General features: G+C 42.9%; 1 protein-coding gene across 1 annotated transcript in view; it reads right to left on the bottom strand.

Moving 5' to 3' along the window:
* Positions 1–13,289, bottom strand: part of sema6bb (sema domain, transmembrane domain (TM), and cytoplasmic domain, (semaphorin) 6Bb) — a 166,756-nt gene that overhangs the window by 73,050 nt on the left and 80,417 nt on the right. Inside the window, exons 3-5 of the mRNA XM_037769257.1 lie at positions 12,885–12,999; positions 5,363–5,423; positions 5,144–5,206 (exon numbers count right to left, since the gene is read on the bottom strand). Coding sequence (XP_037625185.1) covers positions 5,144–5,206; positions 5,363–5,423; positions 12,885–12,999 — 239 coding nt within the window. The remainder of the gene's footprint in view (positions 1–5,143; positions 5,207–5,362; positions 5,424–12,884; positions 13,000–13,289) is intronic.

The following is a 13,289-nucleotide window of genomic DNA, read 5'->3' as shown; positions in this document are numbered from 1 at the left end:
TGACAGCCCTAATTTTATGATAAAGCCAGTTTATAGTCACTAAACCCTCATCTTTGCTATGTCATAGTACTGCACCAAACAATTACAGTGTATCACAAAAAACTGAGGATAAATCAATACAGAAAGCCATCGGAAAAACGAAATAAGAGAGAAGAATTATAATAAAAGGGAAAGAAATACTGCACAAACACAAGCAAATTAAATATGCCGAGATAAAGGCCAAATAATGGAAAACTCTGCTTCATCATTACTGTGCGTTGTTGCACTGGAACTGAGTATGCAGAGCCTTCTTTTCTCCATATTTGATGTTCTTGCACCTCAGCATTGTGTAGCGATCGTTTCGGTGATAGTCTCAAAACTACAAATTCTTTGGGAACCTAAAAATGGGCTGCTGTGATACGAAAGATACAATAAAGTTTGAACTTTAATGTCCCCAGTGGGGGGTAACCTCCATTAAAAGCTGTAGCAAAGAAACAAGAAAGGCAGTGAAACAAGATGCTTTATGCAGATGAAGCCTTGGTGAGATTAAAAAAAAGGGCCACAACTAAAAGGAATGAAAGTGACTCCACACGGTAATTCAAATTGATTAATTTGGGAGCCAAAAAGGCTGTGAAACCGAATCTCCTAACCCAGAAAAGGCATTTGGGTTGGCCGATTGAAAACCCTGAGCTCCTCAGAGAGCACGATCAACGCAATATTGATCAAACAATCTCGCTAAGTGCTGCTTATAACGATGCCCCACCGCTCTTTAAAAGCGCTCTATATGGAATTGCCTTTGTTTGCATGCACATGCCACGCTGCCATGGCCTGATGTGTTGGCACAGTGCCACCTCTAGGGAACGTCTCACCCTCTATCTCTCGCTTTCATAAGTAGAGAAAGGGAAGGAGCGAAAGAAATGACAGGGACCGACATGAAAAGGGCAAATACAGGAGAGATAAAGAGACAGCGGAGAGCGAAAGGACAAAGGAAATTATGACGGGGAATATGCAGAGAGAGAGTGACAGCAAGGCCGACCGTTGCGTTCACCAACAATCGTTCGGTCAACACGGGAGAGTAAAAAAAGGCGAAAAGAATTAGGATATTGAATTTTCAGCCTAATTAGGGAGAATACTATGTCCTTTGTGATCAACAAAGCCGAAACATTTAATTACAAAACCAATTACGAGGTGGTGAATGCATCACATCTGACACAACCATCCCCCAAGCAGAACAGGACATTTACAGGAGGAGAAAGAGGGGAAGGGAGGGTGAAGAAGGCACGCAGAGGATGACTGCGTGACAGATGTGATTTTCTTTTCTAATTATGTTCACGTATGTGTAGGAGAGAGAAACAAAGAGCGAGCAGAAAAACACTTGAAATCATGAATATGTATGAACATACATGAGGGCTGGTGATCACACCTCCATGTTGTGTGTAGGCATGCATTAGAGTCAGTTCCACTTTCAACGTGACGAGCAAAACAGCAACAGGTCACCTGTAACAATCTAATGCATATTAATACGAAAGCCCCGCAGTAAACATGGCAGCGAGTCATATCATTTGGTTATCAGAAGAACATCTAAATATATCATAAATTATGACTTTTCCAGGTCTGGAAAGGCTTCATCACAGCTCAGAGATACAATATTCTGAACTTATTTCAGAGCTTTTTTTGTTGTTGAATAAAACATATGATGCAATTCTTTGTTGAAGAAGCCAAAATAATCAAATATGAAGACAGAAATGCTCTGCACACTTAGGTCCAATGCAGGTATTTCATGATAAAGCCAAGCTTCATTAAGCTACATTTTTTGACAATATGAATCCACAGATATTACAATGACATCAAATAAAGCACAACTGTGTCTTGACATGCAAGTTCACGTGGGATATGTAGTTCCTAATCGTAGTTTCCAAGTTGTTATAGCTCAATAAAAGGAACAGTGCGTTATTCTACTAGTTTGGTCATCATGTTCACATTACAAATGATTTTGAAAGGCTTTCCTTAAAGCTAGGGTTGGTAATCTTGAGAAACTAGCAAGAGTACGATTTGAAAACTTATCCAACCGTAAAAACCAGCCCAGTGTTGACAAGTCTTTTCCAATGAAAGTAGCCAGCAGCACTAGCTCCAAAAGTCCCTAAATCTAGCGAGAAAGTCAGCAACACTGACAGTCAGATCATTTATATCACACATATATCATTTATATAATTTAAAGAAGATTATCAGTGTGTTTTCTTGCCAGATTTGCTTGCGGCATTCGGAGAAAATAGACCAGACGCCGAAACTATCGCTGAAGATCGTGAGCCAGCTGTGGAGCTCCGTGGCGCATCGCGTCCAGCTCAATTGATTTACACGGCCGGGATGAGGATGCGGGCAGCGCTTCTTCAAAATCGCGCCGCTTTCGTGGCCTATGTGAACCCGGGGTTAGTCGACTAAGAATTTCTTTTGGTTGAGGACAGCCCTACTTCTTGGTGAGGAACGCTGAATGTAAACTTTGATTAAATGAAAACTCCACAGGGTACCTTTGACACTCTTTCAGAGAGGTGTTAATTCAACTCTGTATTTTGAGGCTGCTGTTTGTGTTGTTGTTGTTGTTGTACAGGATTACATTATACCGCCAGATATGTGCAGTTCCACCTATTTAATTCTCTTTTCAGCAGCTGTTATTCAGGATGAAAATAATTGCATTTTTAGTCACATATAGTGACTTGAATATCGCAGCAAGTGTGTGTGTGTGTGTGTGTGTACTGAATGTGCTTGTGTGTACACCCATTCATATGCGTCTGAGCCCAGAGAGCTGACTGAGAGGACCTGGCAGTGTTCTTATCTTCCTCACATTGCCGTGTGACTCACAGCTTTACCAGGCAGCACACTCATTAGGGGCAAGAAGACCTTTCATATCTCAGTCAGCCCCACAGCTCTCCTCAGGGCTGGCCAACGAGGACCCACACACTCCCCCTCTCCTCTTCTTTATCTACCCCTCTCTCTCCTCTCTCTCACCCCTCCGTCTCCCTCCTCCTCCTCCTCCCCCTCTCCTCCTCCTCTCATCCGAGCTTTTTGTCTCTGTCCCTCTATTCTCCATTGTGTTTCTGTCTGGCACTGTCTCACACAGATTTAATGTCAGGTGTTCTCTCACTGTGTTAAATAAGTCATTTTTTCCTCTGCCTGGAGGGGACAGAGCCCATGCTTTCCCCCGCCAACCATCACCACTACACTCACCCACACACACACATACACACTGAATACGGGCGGCTTATGTGTGGCAGCTCGGGATGTGTGTGTTGGAGATATAAGAGGTATTCAGGCGTGGGCTGCTGGTGGCTGCTGGGACGTTTCACCCCATCACTCCCTCATCGCCTCACTTTCCTGACGCCCACCTGTATTTTCTGAGGGCACAAACCGCATTCCTAGCTCATGATGGTGGAACAAATGGCGTACAGGTAGGAGTGGCTCTATTCTTCTGATCGATGTGTACGTGTTGGACGAGCAGGGACAATGAGATAATACGCGGTCAGAGCCCTCCTCTTCTAGACGCTGAGCCAGCAGGCATGACAGTCACAATGAAACCAGAGCTCCAGGCAGAAAGGTAAGACATGTTCCATAATAATGTGTGTAAGAAAGACAGATAGTGTGACATGATTTCAACAATATTACACTGACAAAGTGTCATCCAATACATTTGATCTGGAACTCTACTGTACATAATCTTTGTAGATAGTCTCCAGTTGCTTTGGGGTTTTCAGAGTTTTCAAAAGAAGCTGATTGATTTAAGCTACTCTGAGAAACAACTCAGAAAACACCTCCAGTAAAAGAAAGTAAAAATGCAAATGAAATGCTGAAGTAACTTAAAAATCAATAAATGGAGGGACTTTTTCTGCTATAAATGGTAAATTATTGTATTTTTGTATTATTAAGTATTTAATTTGATGTTTTTAACATTTAACATCGACACAATCTTGTTTTTTTTTTATAATTAATTAAAGTAAAAGTGATGATTTGTCATTATTTATGATGAGGCTTTTTAAAGCCGCTATAATTAATATATTTATATTACAGTAACAATCTCTATAAACAGATTCTGCATTCACATGTAAAATCTGTCGGCAACAGGACCAGATTTTGGCATCAGAAGTGTTCCGGTTTCGGTTTGTAGTGCGAGTAGTGTTGACCAATCACGTTCAAGCCAGCTTTGGTTGAATGCAAGTTAACAGTCTGTGTGAAGAGCAGGAGAGGCGGAACGCATCGGGCCGAAATGCAGTCTGAGAACCCGTTGACTATCGTCTGACGGTGATTTAGCTTCATGTTGGTTTAAAATTAGCTACTTGTGAAACAATCCGGTCGCAGACTCCAGTCTCGCATCTCAAGTTGCCAATCGGACTATAAACGATGAGCAGCGCACGGAAACGGAAGTCTTTGCCCGGATATTGCTGGCAACACCTGAACCCCCAGAAATATAGGCCCTTGACCCCCTTGACCCCATATAGCCCCCTGTCGTCAGACCGATAGCAGATGGGTTCCTGAGATTGCAGTAACAATGGATTAAATGAGCACTTGTATTCAGAATGAAAGGGGTCACTCAAAGTGAAGATTATTATCACTCAACTCCAAAGCTGTATGGAGCATTCTTAGCATCTTTCAGCTCATTGTTTTGGTTTTATCGTTCGCAACTTTACTGTCTTGGTTCAGTCTCACTACTTTCATCATCATGCAGCTCTTTACAGTGAAAAATCTCTGATAAACCCACCGTACTCTACCTGTCCAGCAGCAGACAGACATACCTAGCGACTAGCTGGTGAACATAGTGGAGCTCTTAGCAGCTAAAGAGACAGATATTCCACTCAGGAGTTGGTGGAGACCAAAAACAGAGCTAAAAGAAAGTGAATATTGGACTTACATTCACCAAGTCACCAAAAACATGGCTCCCTAATGAATAATAATGTTGCTTCTTGTCTGCTAGATGTGTAAATAAGCAACTGTTTGCTAATATCTTTGTCATATTAACTTTATAAGGTGATAATATGTCGATGTTGTGTTTACAGGTTGTTGAACTCCTCCCACATGGCCGAAAAAAATCAATTAATGCAGGTTTAATGTGCTGTTTTCACTCTATTATGAGAGAAAGAGAAAAAGAGAAGATGGAGAAACGGACACATTGTCTCACCTCATGTTTGCCCTTCATTCTGCAGATCCTAATGTCATTCTTGTTCGACTCCCACGTCCTTTTCTACGCATTAAAAACACACACACACACATGCACTGCTGGTTAGCTACATTCGCATTTCACTGCAGTAGAAAATGACATTTCCCAGCCTAATGACAAGTCACATATCCACCCAGAAATGTTGTAAATGCTTTGGGTGTCTGTCCAGAAGGTGCTCACCTTGCTGTAGAACATCTCGTCTCCTGAAACGATGTCCAACTCGACGCGGAAAAGGTCATCCCTGGAGAGAGAATGAGAGAGTGGCGGTCAGCCAACACAGCACTATCCAAAGCTTAAGGTAAGGCAGAGGGCTGCATTAAGCAAACCATGAATATCAGTTCCACAGCATAGATATTAAAGCTCAGGACGGTGCAGGTCGATGCAGATTTTACTTTGGATGAAATCCAGGCCACACGCTTAATGCAAACTCTGTGTGTGAATATTTCCACTATATATTGAATCTGTGGGGTTTTACAACTAAATAGGTCTGTGCGTGCAGCGATGTAATGCATACGTAGAGACTTTTATTCGTTTAAAGATGATCACACCCTCAGAGATTAGGTAACAGCTTTACAATGTCTTCCATTTCTCCCAATATATATGAGAAATGGTACGCGACTGCATAATGATGTCTCGTATTTCCCCTTTTGCCGTTTGCCTCTTCTCATTAAACTCCCCTTGCTGCATTAAATTTGCTCCGAGGCGCCCGAATTCAGCTTATCAGTCTTATTCCAAAGCCTGAAATTGAATTAATGGATGATTTAATCAAGTTGTTATACTGATGCTTGCACGCCCCCACATGTTACCTACACGTGGTCCTAAACCTAACACTGTGCACGTATTCATGATATTCCAAACACTGCTTCCTCGCACTCTTAATCTGCTGATAATTCTGCAGTAACCTTGGATGTTCCTGTGAAAATACCAGCTAAATGAGAGTTGGGCGAGGCAGCTACAGTAACAGCTGACGCCTGCATATTGATCAAGGCCTCGGTATCTGCTGGGATGGATCTGGAGCTTGGGCTTCATCTCAGCAAAGGGCCGGGCTCTGAATGGGCTAATCTGTAAATCTGCCATAGCCGTGTTATTGCGGCAGTATCGATCCCATCTCTGATCCAGCTCTGCCTCCCGGTGCTGCATGTTCTTTTGGTTTCTCCTTTTTTCTTTGATGTAGGCATCCATGAACAAGCGCCCTGCTCATGTGAGCATTCATACCACCTCGGAGTGCATTTGCATCTGTTTTTCTGAGCTGTGAGAATGTGTGCATGATGAGAGCACAGGTAAGGCAAAGTGCCATCGGGTTACTCCAAATCCTGAATAATTCATCCTCACTTCCTGCTGTTGTTTTAGAAAGATTCCCGCTCTTACTCGACCTCGCAGAGCGGGACGACGGCTAAGTGGCAAAGAAGTGCGAAATCACCAAACACTCGCTGGGTGCGTCCCTGCTTAACAGGTCAGAGTTTAAGCGTTCTCCAAACAGTGGAGTGGGCCAGAGTGTGAGGCATAATCTCATCCAGGCTGCTTCAGCGTTGTCTCAGCATTAACATAATGAATATAGCGACAGGCCTCCTAGTCAGAGTGGCTGGCAGCCAGCGCTGTTGCCTCTGATAGCGCAGAGGAGGGGGAATTATTTATGCCGCTGCTTCTCTTTCTGTCTCTCTCTCTCTCTCTCTCCATCTCTTCTCTTCTTGCCTTCCAGGTTGTTTGAATGATGCAAAGCCTGTGGCCTGTATGTTTTCGTTTGTTTAAATCTGTGTTAGTGGATTTAATGTGTAGTGCATGGGGTAGAAGGTCAGGGTAAGGACTCACATGTGAGCTGTGTAAAGATTTCATCATTCTTTATGTCGCAGGATGCGCACACAGCCTTGAGTAGCCTCGATTCATGAGGTCATAACTTACAACGGCGCCTCAACTCACAAAATTCAGCCGTAAAACCTACAAAAGTCTCCCATTTCTTTCCTTTCCTTTCTCCTTTATTTCTCTGTCTGGCCTGTGTGTGTGGGATGTGAGTGTGCCTGAGCCCCCAACCCTTTTTGACCTGGCTAATACAAAGTCAACACAGAATCTGAAGAGAAACAGTCAACATTTCCTAAATTTCTGACTTGACCGGCTCGTGAACTTTCCCCCTATTGGCCGGCAAAACAACAGCAGACTCAAGGTCAAGACATTTTAAGCCGCCAAGTTTTCCTATATTTCTTGTTAGCCTTCCTACTTTTCTTCTCGCTAGCAGACGTATTGTGAGCGGCGCTGAGCCTCTCTGAGCCTGGAAATAATGTGCAGGAAAAGCCGCTCCGCTGGATGAAATTGAAATGGAAAGATTTGAGCTGACCACCTAGTTACCCCGACACTTCTGCTGACTGAGGGAGAGCGCTCTGTGGCACGTCTGTGTGTGTGAGTTTGCATGCATTTGGGTGCCTGTAAATATGTGCCAGACTAAGAATAAGAATAAGAAGCCGTGTCCAAATTCGATATTGCAAATTAAATTCTGACAAGTGAAATTGTAGTGCTCTCAAAACTGAAAAGTGCATATAGAAAAATGCACCACCCACTAAGTTCCCACTACGTTTTGGTCAAAGATCTTCTTCAGGTTTATACTCACAGTACATCGTCTGTATGCTTGAGCCTGAGGCTGCAGCAACCATAGACTACATCTTAATAATTGATAAAGTGAGACAAAAAATGTATTTCAAAATCCATAAAAATACAAATACCTAGAAATTCAGGCACACAGAATACAAAATAAGTAATAACAATAAAAAAACAAACAGTGACTGTCCAGTAACCTTGGTATAGGATGTCAGTCTGGAGATCATCTGAGGCACTCTGATTGTGGATTAAAAATCCTTTATTAAGACACAGATAACACAAACTTCTTCAACACCCTGATGAATACTTGTTGAGTCGAAACACGTTGGTGTTATCCGTGTCTTAATAAAGGATTTTTAATTCACAATCAGAGTGCCTCGGAGGTTTTCCATCCTATACCAAGGACTTCCTCTCAAAGTAAACTGGACAGTCACTGTTTTCTATTGTTATTTGACTACTTGCCCCTTCCTTGAAGTGCACCTGATTTTTTACTTCAACATTACCAACACAGAGTGTCCTAACCCAGTGCAGCACTCCCAATTTTGTCTTCACAAAATAAGTAATATTCATCAACAAAAGAAGTTTAAATTGGTGTGAAAATAGACAAAAATAAGCATACTCATATATTTAGAGTGAATTCCAGATTTGTTTGTATTTTGACATAGTGCATAGTTTTTGTTTTTGCCATTTTTGTTTTTGTTAGTTGTTATAATATTTAAACTGATAAATTGACCTCTTTTATGACATCTTATGGGCATATTTTGTAAATTGTGTACTTCATTTTTGGGTATATAAAACCCACCTTTTGACTCCTTATACCTGCTAGCTCAGTCCCTCACACTGACCTATAAAAGGCCAAATGCTTAATAATAGGGCTGCCAATCAAATAAAATATTGAATCGCGTTCAATCGCATAATTGTCCATAGTTAATCGTGATTAGTCGCAAATTAAACACGTTTTTTTATCAACATGGGAGTGGACAAATATGCTTGCTTTATTCAAATTAATGTTTGTATATATGTATTATTGGAAATCAATTAACAACACCAAACAATGACAAATATTGTCCAGAAACCCTCACAGGTACTGCATTTAGCATACAAAATATGCTGAAATCATAACATGTCAAACAACAGCTGTCAGTGTGCTGACTTGACTATGACTTGCCCCAAACTGCATGTGATTATCATAAAGTGGGCATGTGTGTAAAGGGGAGACTCGTGGGTATCCATTTAACCCATTTTCATTCACATATCTGGAGGTCAGAGGTCAAGGGACCCCTTTGAAAATGGCCATGCCAGTTTTTCCTTGCCAAAATTTAGCACAAGTTTGGAGCGTTATTTAACCTTCTTCACGACAATCAATTATGAAATGGTTGGTACCAATGAATTCCTAAGGTGTTTCTAGTTTCATATGATGCCAGTGTCTTCACTCTAGCTTTAAGACTGAGCCCACTTCAACTTCCGAAAGATCGGATGACGGCTGGGCATGACGGCAGCCCCTCAAAGACGTTAATTAAAAATCACAAGTTGCGTTAAAGAAATGAATGGCATTAAAACGAATTAACTTTGACAGCCCTACTTAATAGATTAATCAAGAAAATAATGGGTTGATTGATTGATAATGAAAATAATCACTGGTTGCAGTCCTAGTTAAATTTCTAAACTTTAAAACAACAGCTTTCCAAAGTTGTAGTTTTAGGTTAAATTGTGAGTCATTCATCAAAGTGCATTAACTTGTTGTACACTAACAAACAGTATCCTACTGTATGAAGGTTAGTCCAGAGTTCATACATAGTGGGGAGAGTGTCTATGGTATGTGTCCATGTGGGTGTCTTCACGTCTCTCACCACATACTTGTCCTCGTCTGCATGCTAAACTTTCTCTACAGCTGAACAGCCTGGCAGCTTTACCTCCCCAGCCTCCCAGTCTTTGCCACAAGTGAGCGTCTCCTCGTCCGTCTGCCATGAGGCATTTGACCCGGCTGTGCCCCCCCCGTGACCTCTGAGGTCAGCGTCTGTGGGCTAATAAACAGAGCACCTGGCAGTAACACACTTTCCCTTTCCACCTAATGCAAAATGTAAACACACACACAGAGAGTGCAGAGAGCCAGATGGCAAAAAAACTCTTACGCTTTATCACAATTGGAACAGTTAATCAAGAGTTGGCTCCGCAGCCTTCGGTCATCTCGTCGATAGATAAACACTCTCCAATTGGTTTATATTTGTGTGGATTAGCCTCTTGGATCCGTTTGAGCGCTGAAGACCACAGGATCCACACAGCTGCTCATCTGGACAGCAATGAAATGGGGCTTAACACAGCAAGGCGCTTCACTTCACCAGCCACCAGCCAAATGTGTAGTTTACTTTCATTTAGCGAGCACGGGAAGGGGGACAGGGAGAGGTAGCTGCTCTCAGCAGGTGCTCGGGGCAGGGATTTAGCAGCGCTTGCAGTCTGAGGAGCAGCTATGCTAATGGTGACAGGATTTGGGGATGAGTGAGGCGTCTTATCAGGCCGTGCACTCTGTAGGAGCTTTTGGCAGTCATACCTGCCACCACACAGGTACTTATTTATATATTACACATTTTAAAACTCTGCCATCCTGCTGGGTTGTCTCTGGCTCACACAGGCATTTGAACATGGATCTGTGTCTTTCTAGGCTGATAATATTCTGTCAGGAAGCCGCAAACACTATTAGCCACTTACAGAGAAATATATAAATATACTCTGCTAAACGCTCTCTCTGTGAATGCTGCCGAGGACCCCCCACCCCACCCCTCACTACCACCTCTTCGCCTCGCTCGTCTTTCCGCCTGTCAGTCTCGCATTTCATTATCATCCGGTTGGCTGAGACATTCACATCAGTTTACCTCTGCTTTTCAGTAAAAATTTCTGCAGCTGTAAATTGAAATTAACGTCTCTCAGACATCCTCCATGGCTCAGCTTATATTTTAAAGCAGACCTGCAGACTGCAGTAGCTGTCTGTGTGCAAGTTTTACTATCAGGCTGTGTGCACGTGTGTGTGCTTATAGACCCTCTCAGAGCAGACAGAATGGCTGGAACCATGTTACATAGTTTGATATATTTACTACCAGCTCTCAGTAGTGAGGTTAGACCAGCTGGAGGCTGGGGACTGGGTCATTTCCTGGACCACAGTGGCGTCTCTTGTTGGAAATTCACTTCAGTCTTCTTTCAGACTGCCACTACAGCAAATAACCAGCGCCATATGTGGAAACGGACTGGGTCTCATTTTTTTTAAGCATGTTTCAAGCTAAATTATTTTTTGACAACACGGGCCGTAAATCTTGAGGTGTATGTTTTTTGTTAGTTCAGTGTGTTTCAGGTCGGCTCCTGAATGGCTCCGGGGAGCAGCAGATGTAGCTTTACAGTGTTAAACCGGTGCAGCTGAGCAGGCCGTCCTCGTCTGACCACCAGGACTTCTGTCTGTCCAGGATCAGCACATTCACCAGACTGACAGATGCATGGGGACCACCATCATTTTGGAGACCAAACTAAAAAACATATGTCGGGCCAAATATCAGCCTTCAAATGAAACTAGTGTAGGAGATTTGTTGTCTCACATAAGTCACACATTTTTACAAAGTAATCAGAAGAGATTATAGAACTTGTGAATAGCTAGTAACTTAGTTATGACAGTGCCTTTAATTATGTAACTATTTGTTTTTTGATATATACCTTGTTCTGCCATGTTGTGAGCAAAGGATATCATACAAATGTAGATATCATGATTATTGTGGACCTGATAATGGTCTAATAACTGATAACGTTTTGTTACATATTTACATCCCTGTGATTTTTAATGTTTAAAGTTACTACGAGGAACTTTCATTTGTGTGGATTTTGGCGGTCCCTGTGGAAAAAAGCGGTCGTGTTTCCAAGCACCAGAGTCCCTTTAGAAAACCTCTTATTTTACTCTAGCAGGTTCTGGCAGTGTGCCCCCCGTGCCTCCCTTCCCTCCAGCGGGTCCAACAATACGGCCTCCAGCAGCATGGTGTCGGTGTTGGCTCCCAGCAGGGACCAGCGTAGCAGCGAGGTGAAGCTCTGCTCCGGGCTTGAGGAGGAGACGCTGCTGCCGGGCTCGGAGCTCTCCACCTCCCGCCGGAGCTCCGACTGCAGGTTAAAGGTGGCAGCGAAGCCGGATCTCGGTTTGTCTGCGGTGGGCTGGTTGCTACCGGAGGCCCCATTGGAGTTTCTGGTGAACCTACATGATTTCGTCTGATTTTGCCAGAATCGGACCCGGTGGCACTGATGACGCGCATTAAGAATAACTATATAGAAACAGCCAATCCCGGGCGCCCCGGTAGCTCACCTGGTAGAGCGGGCGCCCCGTGTACCAAGGCTTAGTCCTTACCGCAGCAGCCCGGGGTTTTGAAAGTGACCCACGGCCCATTGCTGCATGTCATACCCTCTCTCTCACAACTATCAATGTACCTATCTAATAAAAGCACAACAGCCCAAAACAGACATTGCCAATCTTTTCGCTGAAGGTCTTGTTTGCTGATGTAAGTCAAATAGAGGCATCAGTATTACATTGAGACTGTTTCATAACCAGTTAAAAGTTCCTCAAAGTAACTTTAAATAATGCTTGTTTTCGTTAAGGCCTGGTCAGCAACGGAGACAAATCAATACATTTCATTGAAATCAGTGGAGAGAGTCCAAACCTAGCCCCAGCAGTACTAAGCCACAGCTGAATGTTAATATTAGCATGTTGAAACACTGACCAAAGTGTTGGACCTGCCACAGTTAATAAATTCAACAAGGAACACTTCCCTCTCTGTAGCTATAATACTGATGGTATATTTTATTAGTAAACTTAGGTTTGAGACTTAGACACTGTAACTCCTAAAATAATGCCCAATGAAATTGGCCAATGTTGCTTGGCAACAAATGCAGTGATAACAGACAGTCCAACAGACATTAAAGCTGAAAATGGCTCTGCCAGAGCTATATTTGTACTTGTATATGTGCGTGACGCAAGCAATTAAAGGCATATCACAGGTGCCAGATTTCTCAAAGTGTATCCTTACTGTAGATAAAGCCACAAATGAACTATTTATACTATAAGTTTATTAGTATGTCTGCGTGTGTGTCGTACCTGGCTCCGATGTAGAGTGTCCGATTGACCTGGAGGACCCTCTGGATGTGTAGAGGCTCTTGTCTCAGCCACGTTCGGTGGGGTCGGCCCAGAAACACCGGGTGTCTTCTCACCACTGTTGATGAATGAGAGACAGAAACACACACTGGCTTATTCCCAAACTGACATCCGTCTTTGACAAAAGTAGTCAACATAAAAGTGTTTTCCTGTTAGTTTGTTTTGACAGTTCTGCGGCAGTAACAGGTAGTCAAGGTGACAAAGTTTGCATTTGACACAGCAGCATATCTGCTACATTAAGCATACAAAGACACAGAGCAGAGCACAAACTGAGATACAGGAGACAAATAATCCTCTGAAAATAAAAAGATGTCTGAACTATACCTCATATGTCACCGTTATATTCAC

The sequence above is a fragment of the Sebastes umbrosus genome, chromosome 5 (genome assembly GCF_015220745.1).
Source record: "Sebastes umbrosus isolate fSebUmb1 chromosome 5, fSebUmb1.pri, whole genome shotgun sequence".
In the NCBI taxonomy this organism is placed as follows: Eukaryota; Metazoa; Chordata; class Actinopteri; order Perciformes; family Sebastidae; genus Sebastes; species Sebastes umbrosus.
The sequence above is the reverse complement of the archived record's forward strand: the minus strand, read 5'-3'. Positions and strand labels throughout refer to the sequence as shown.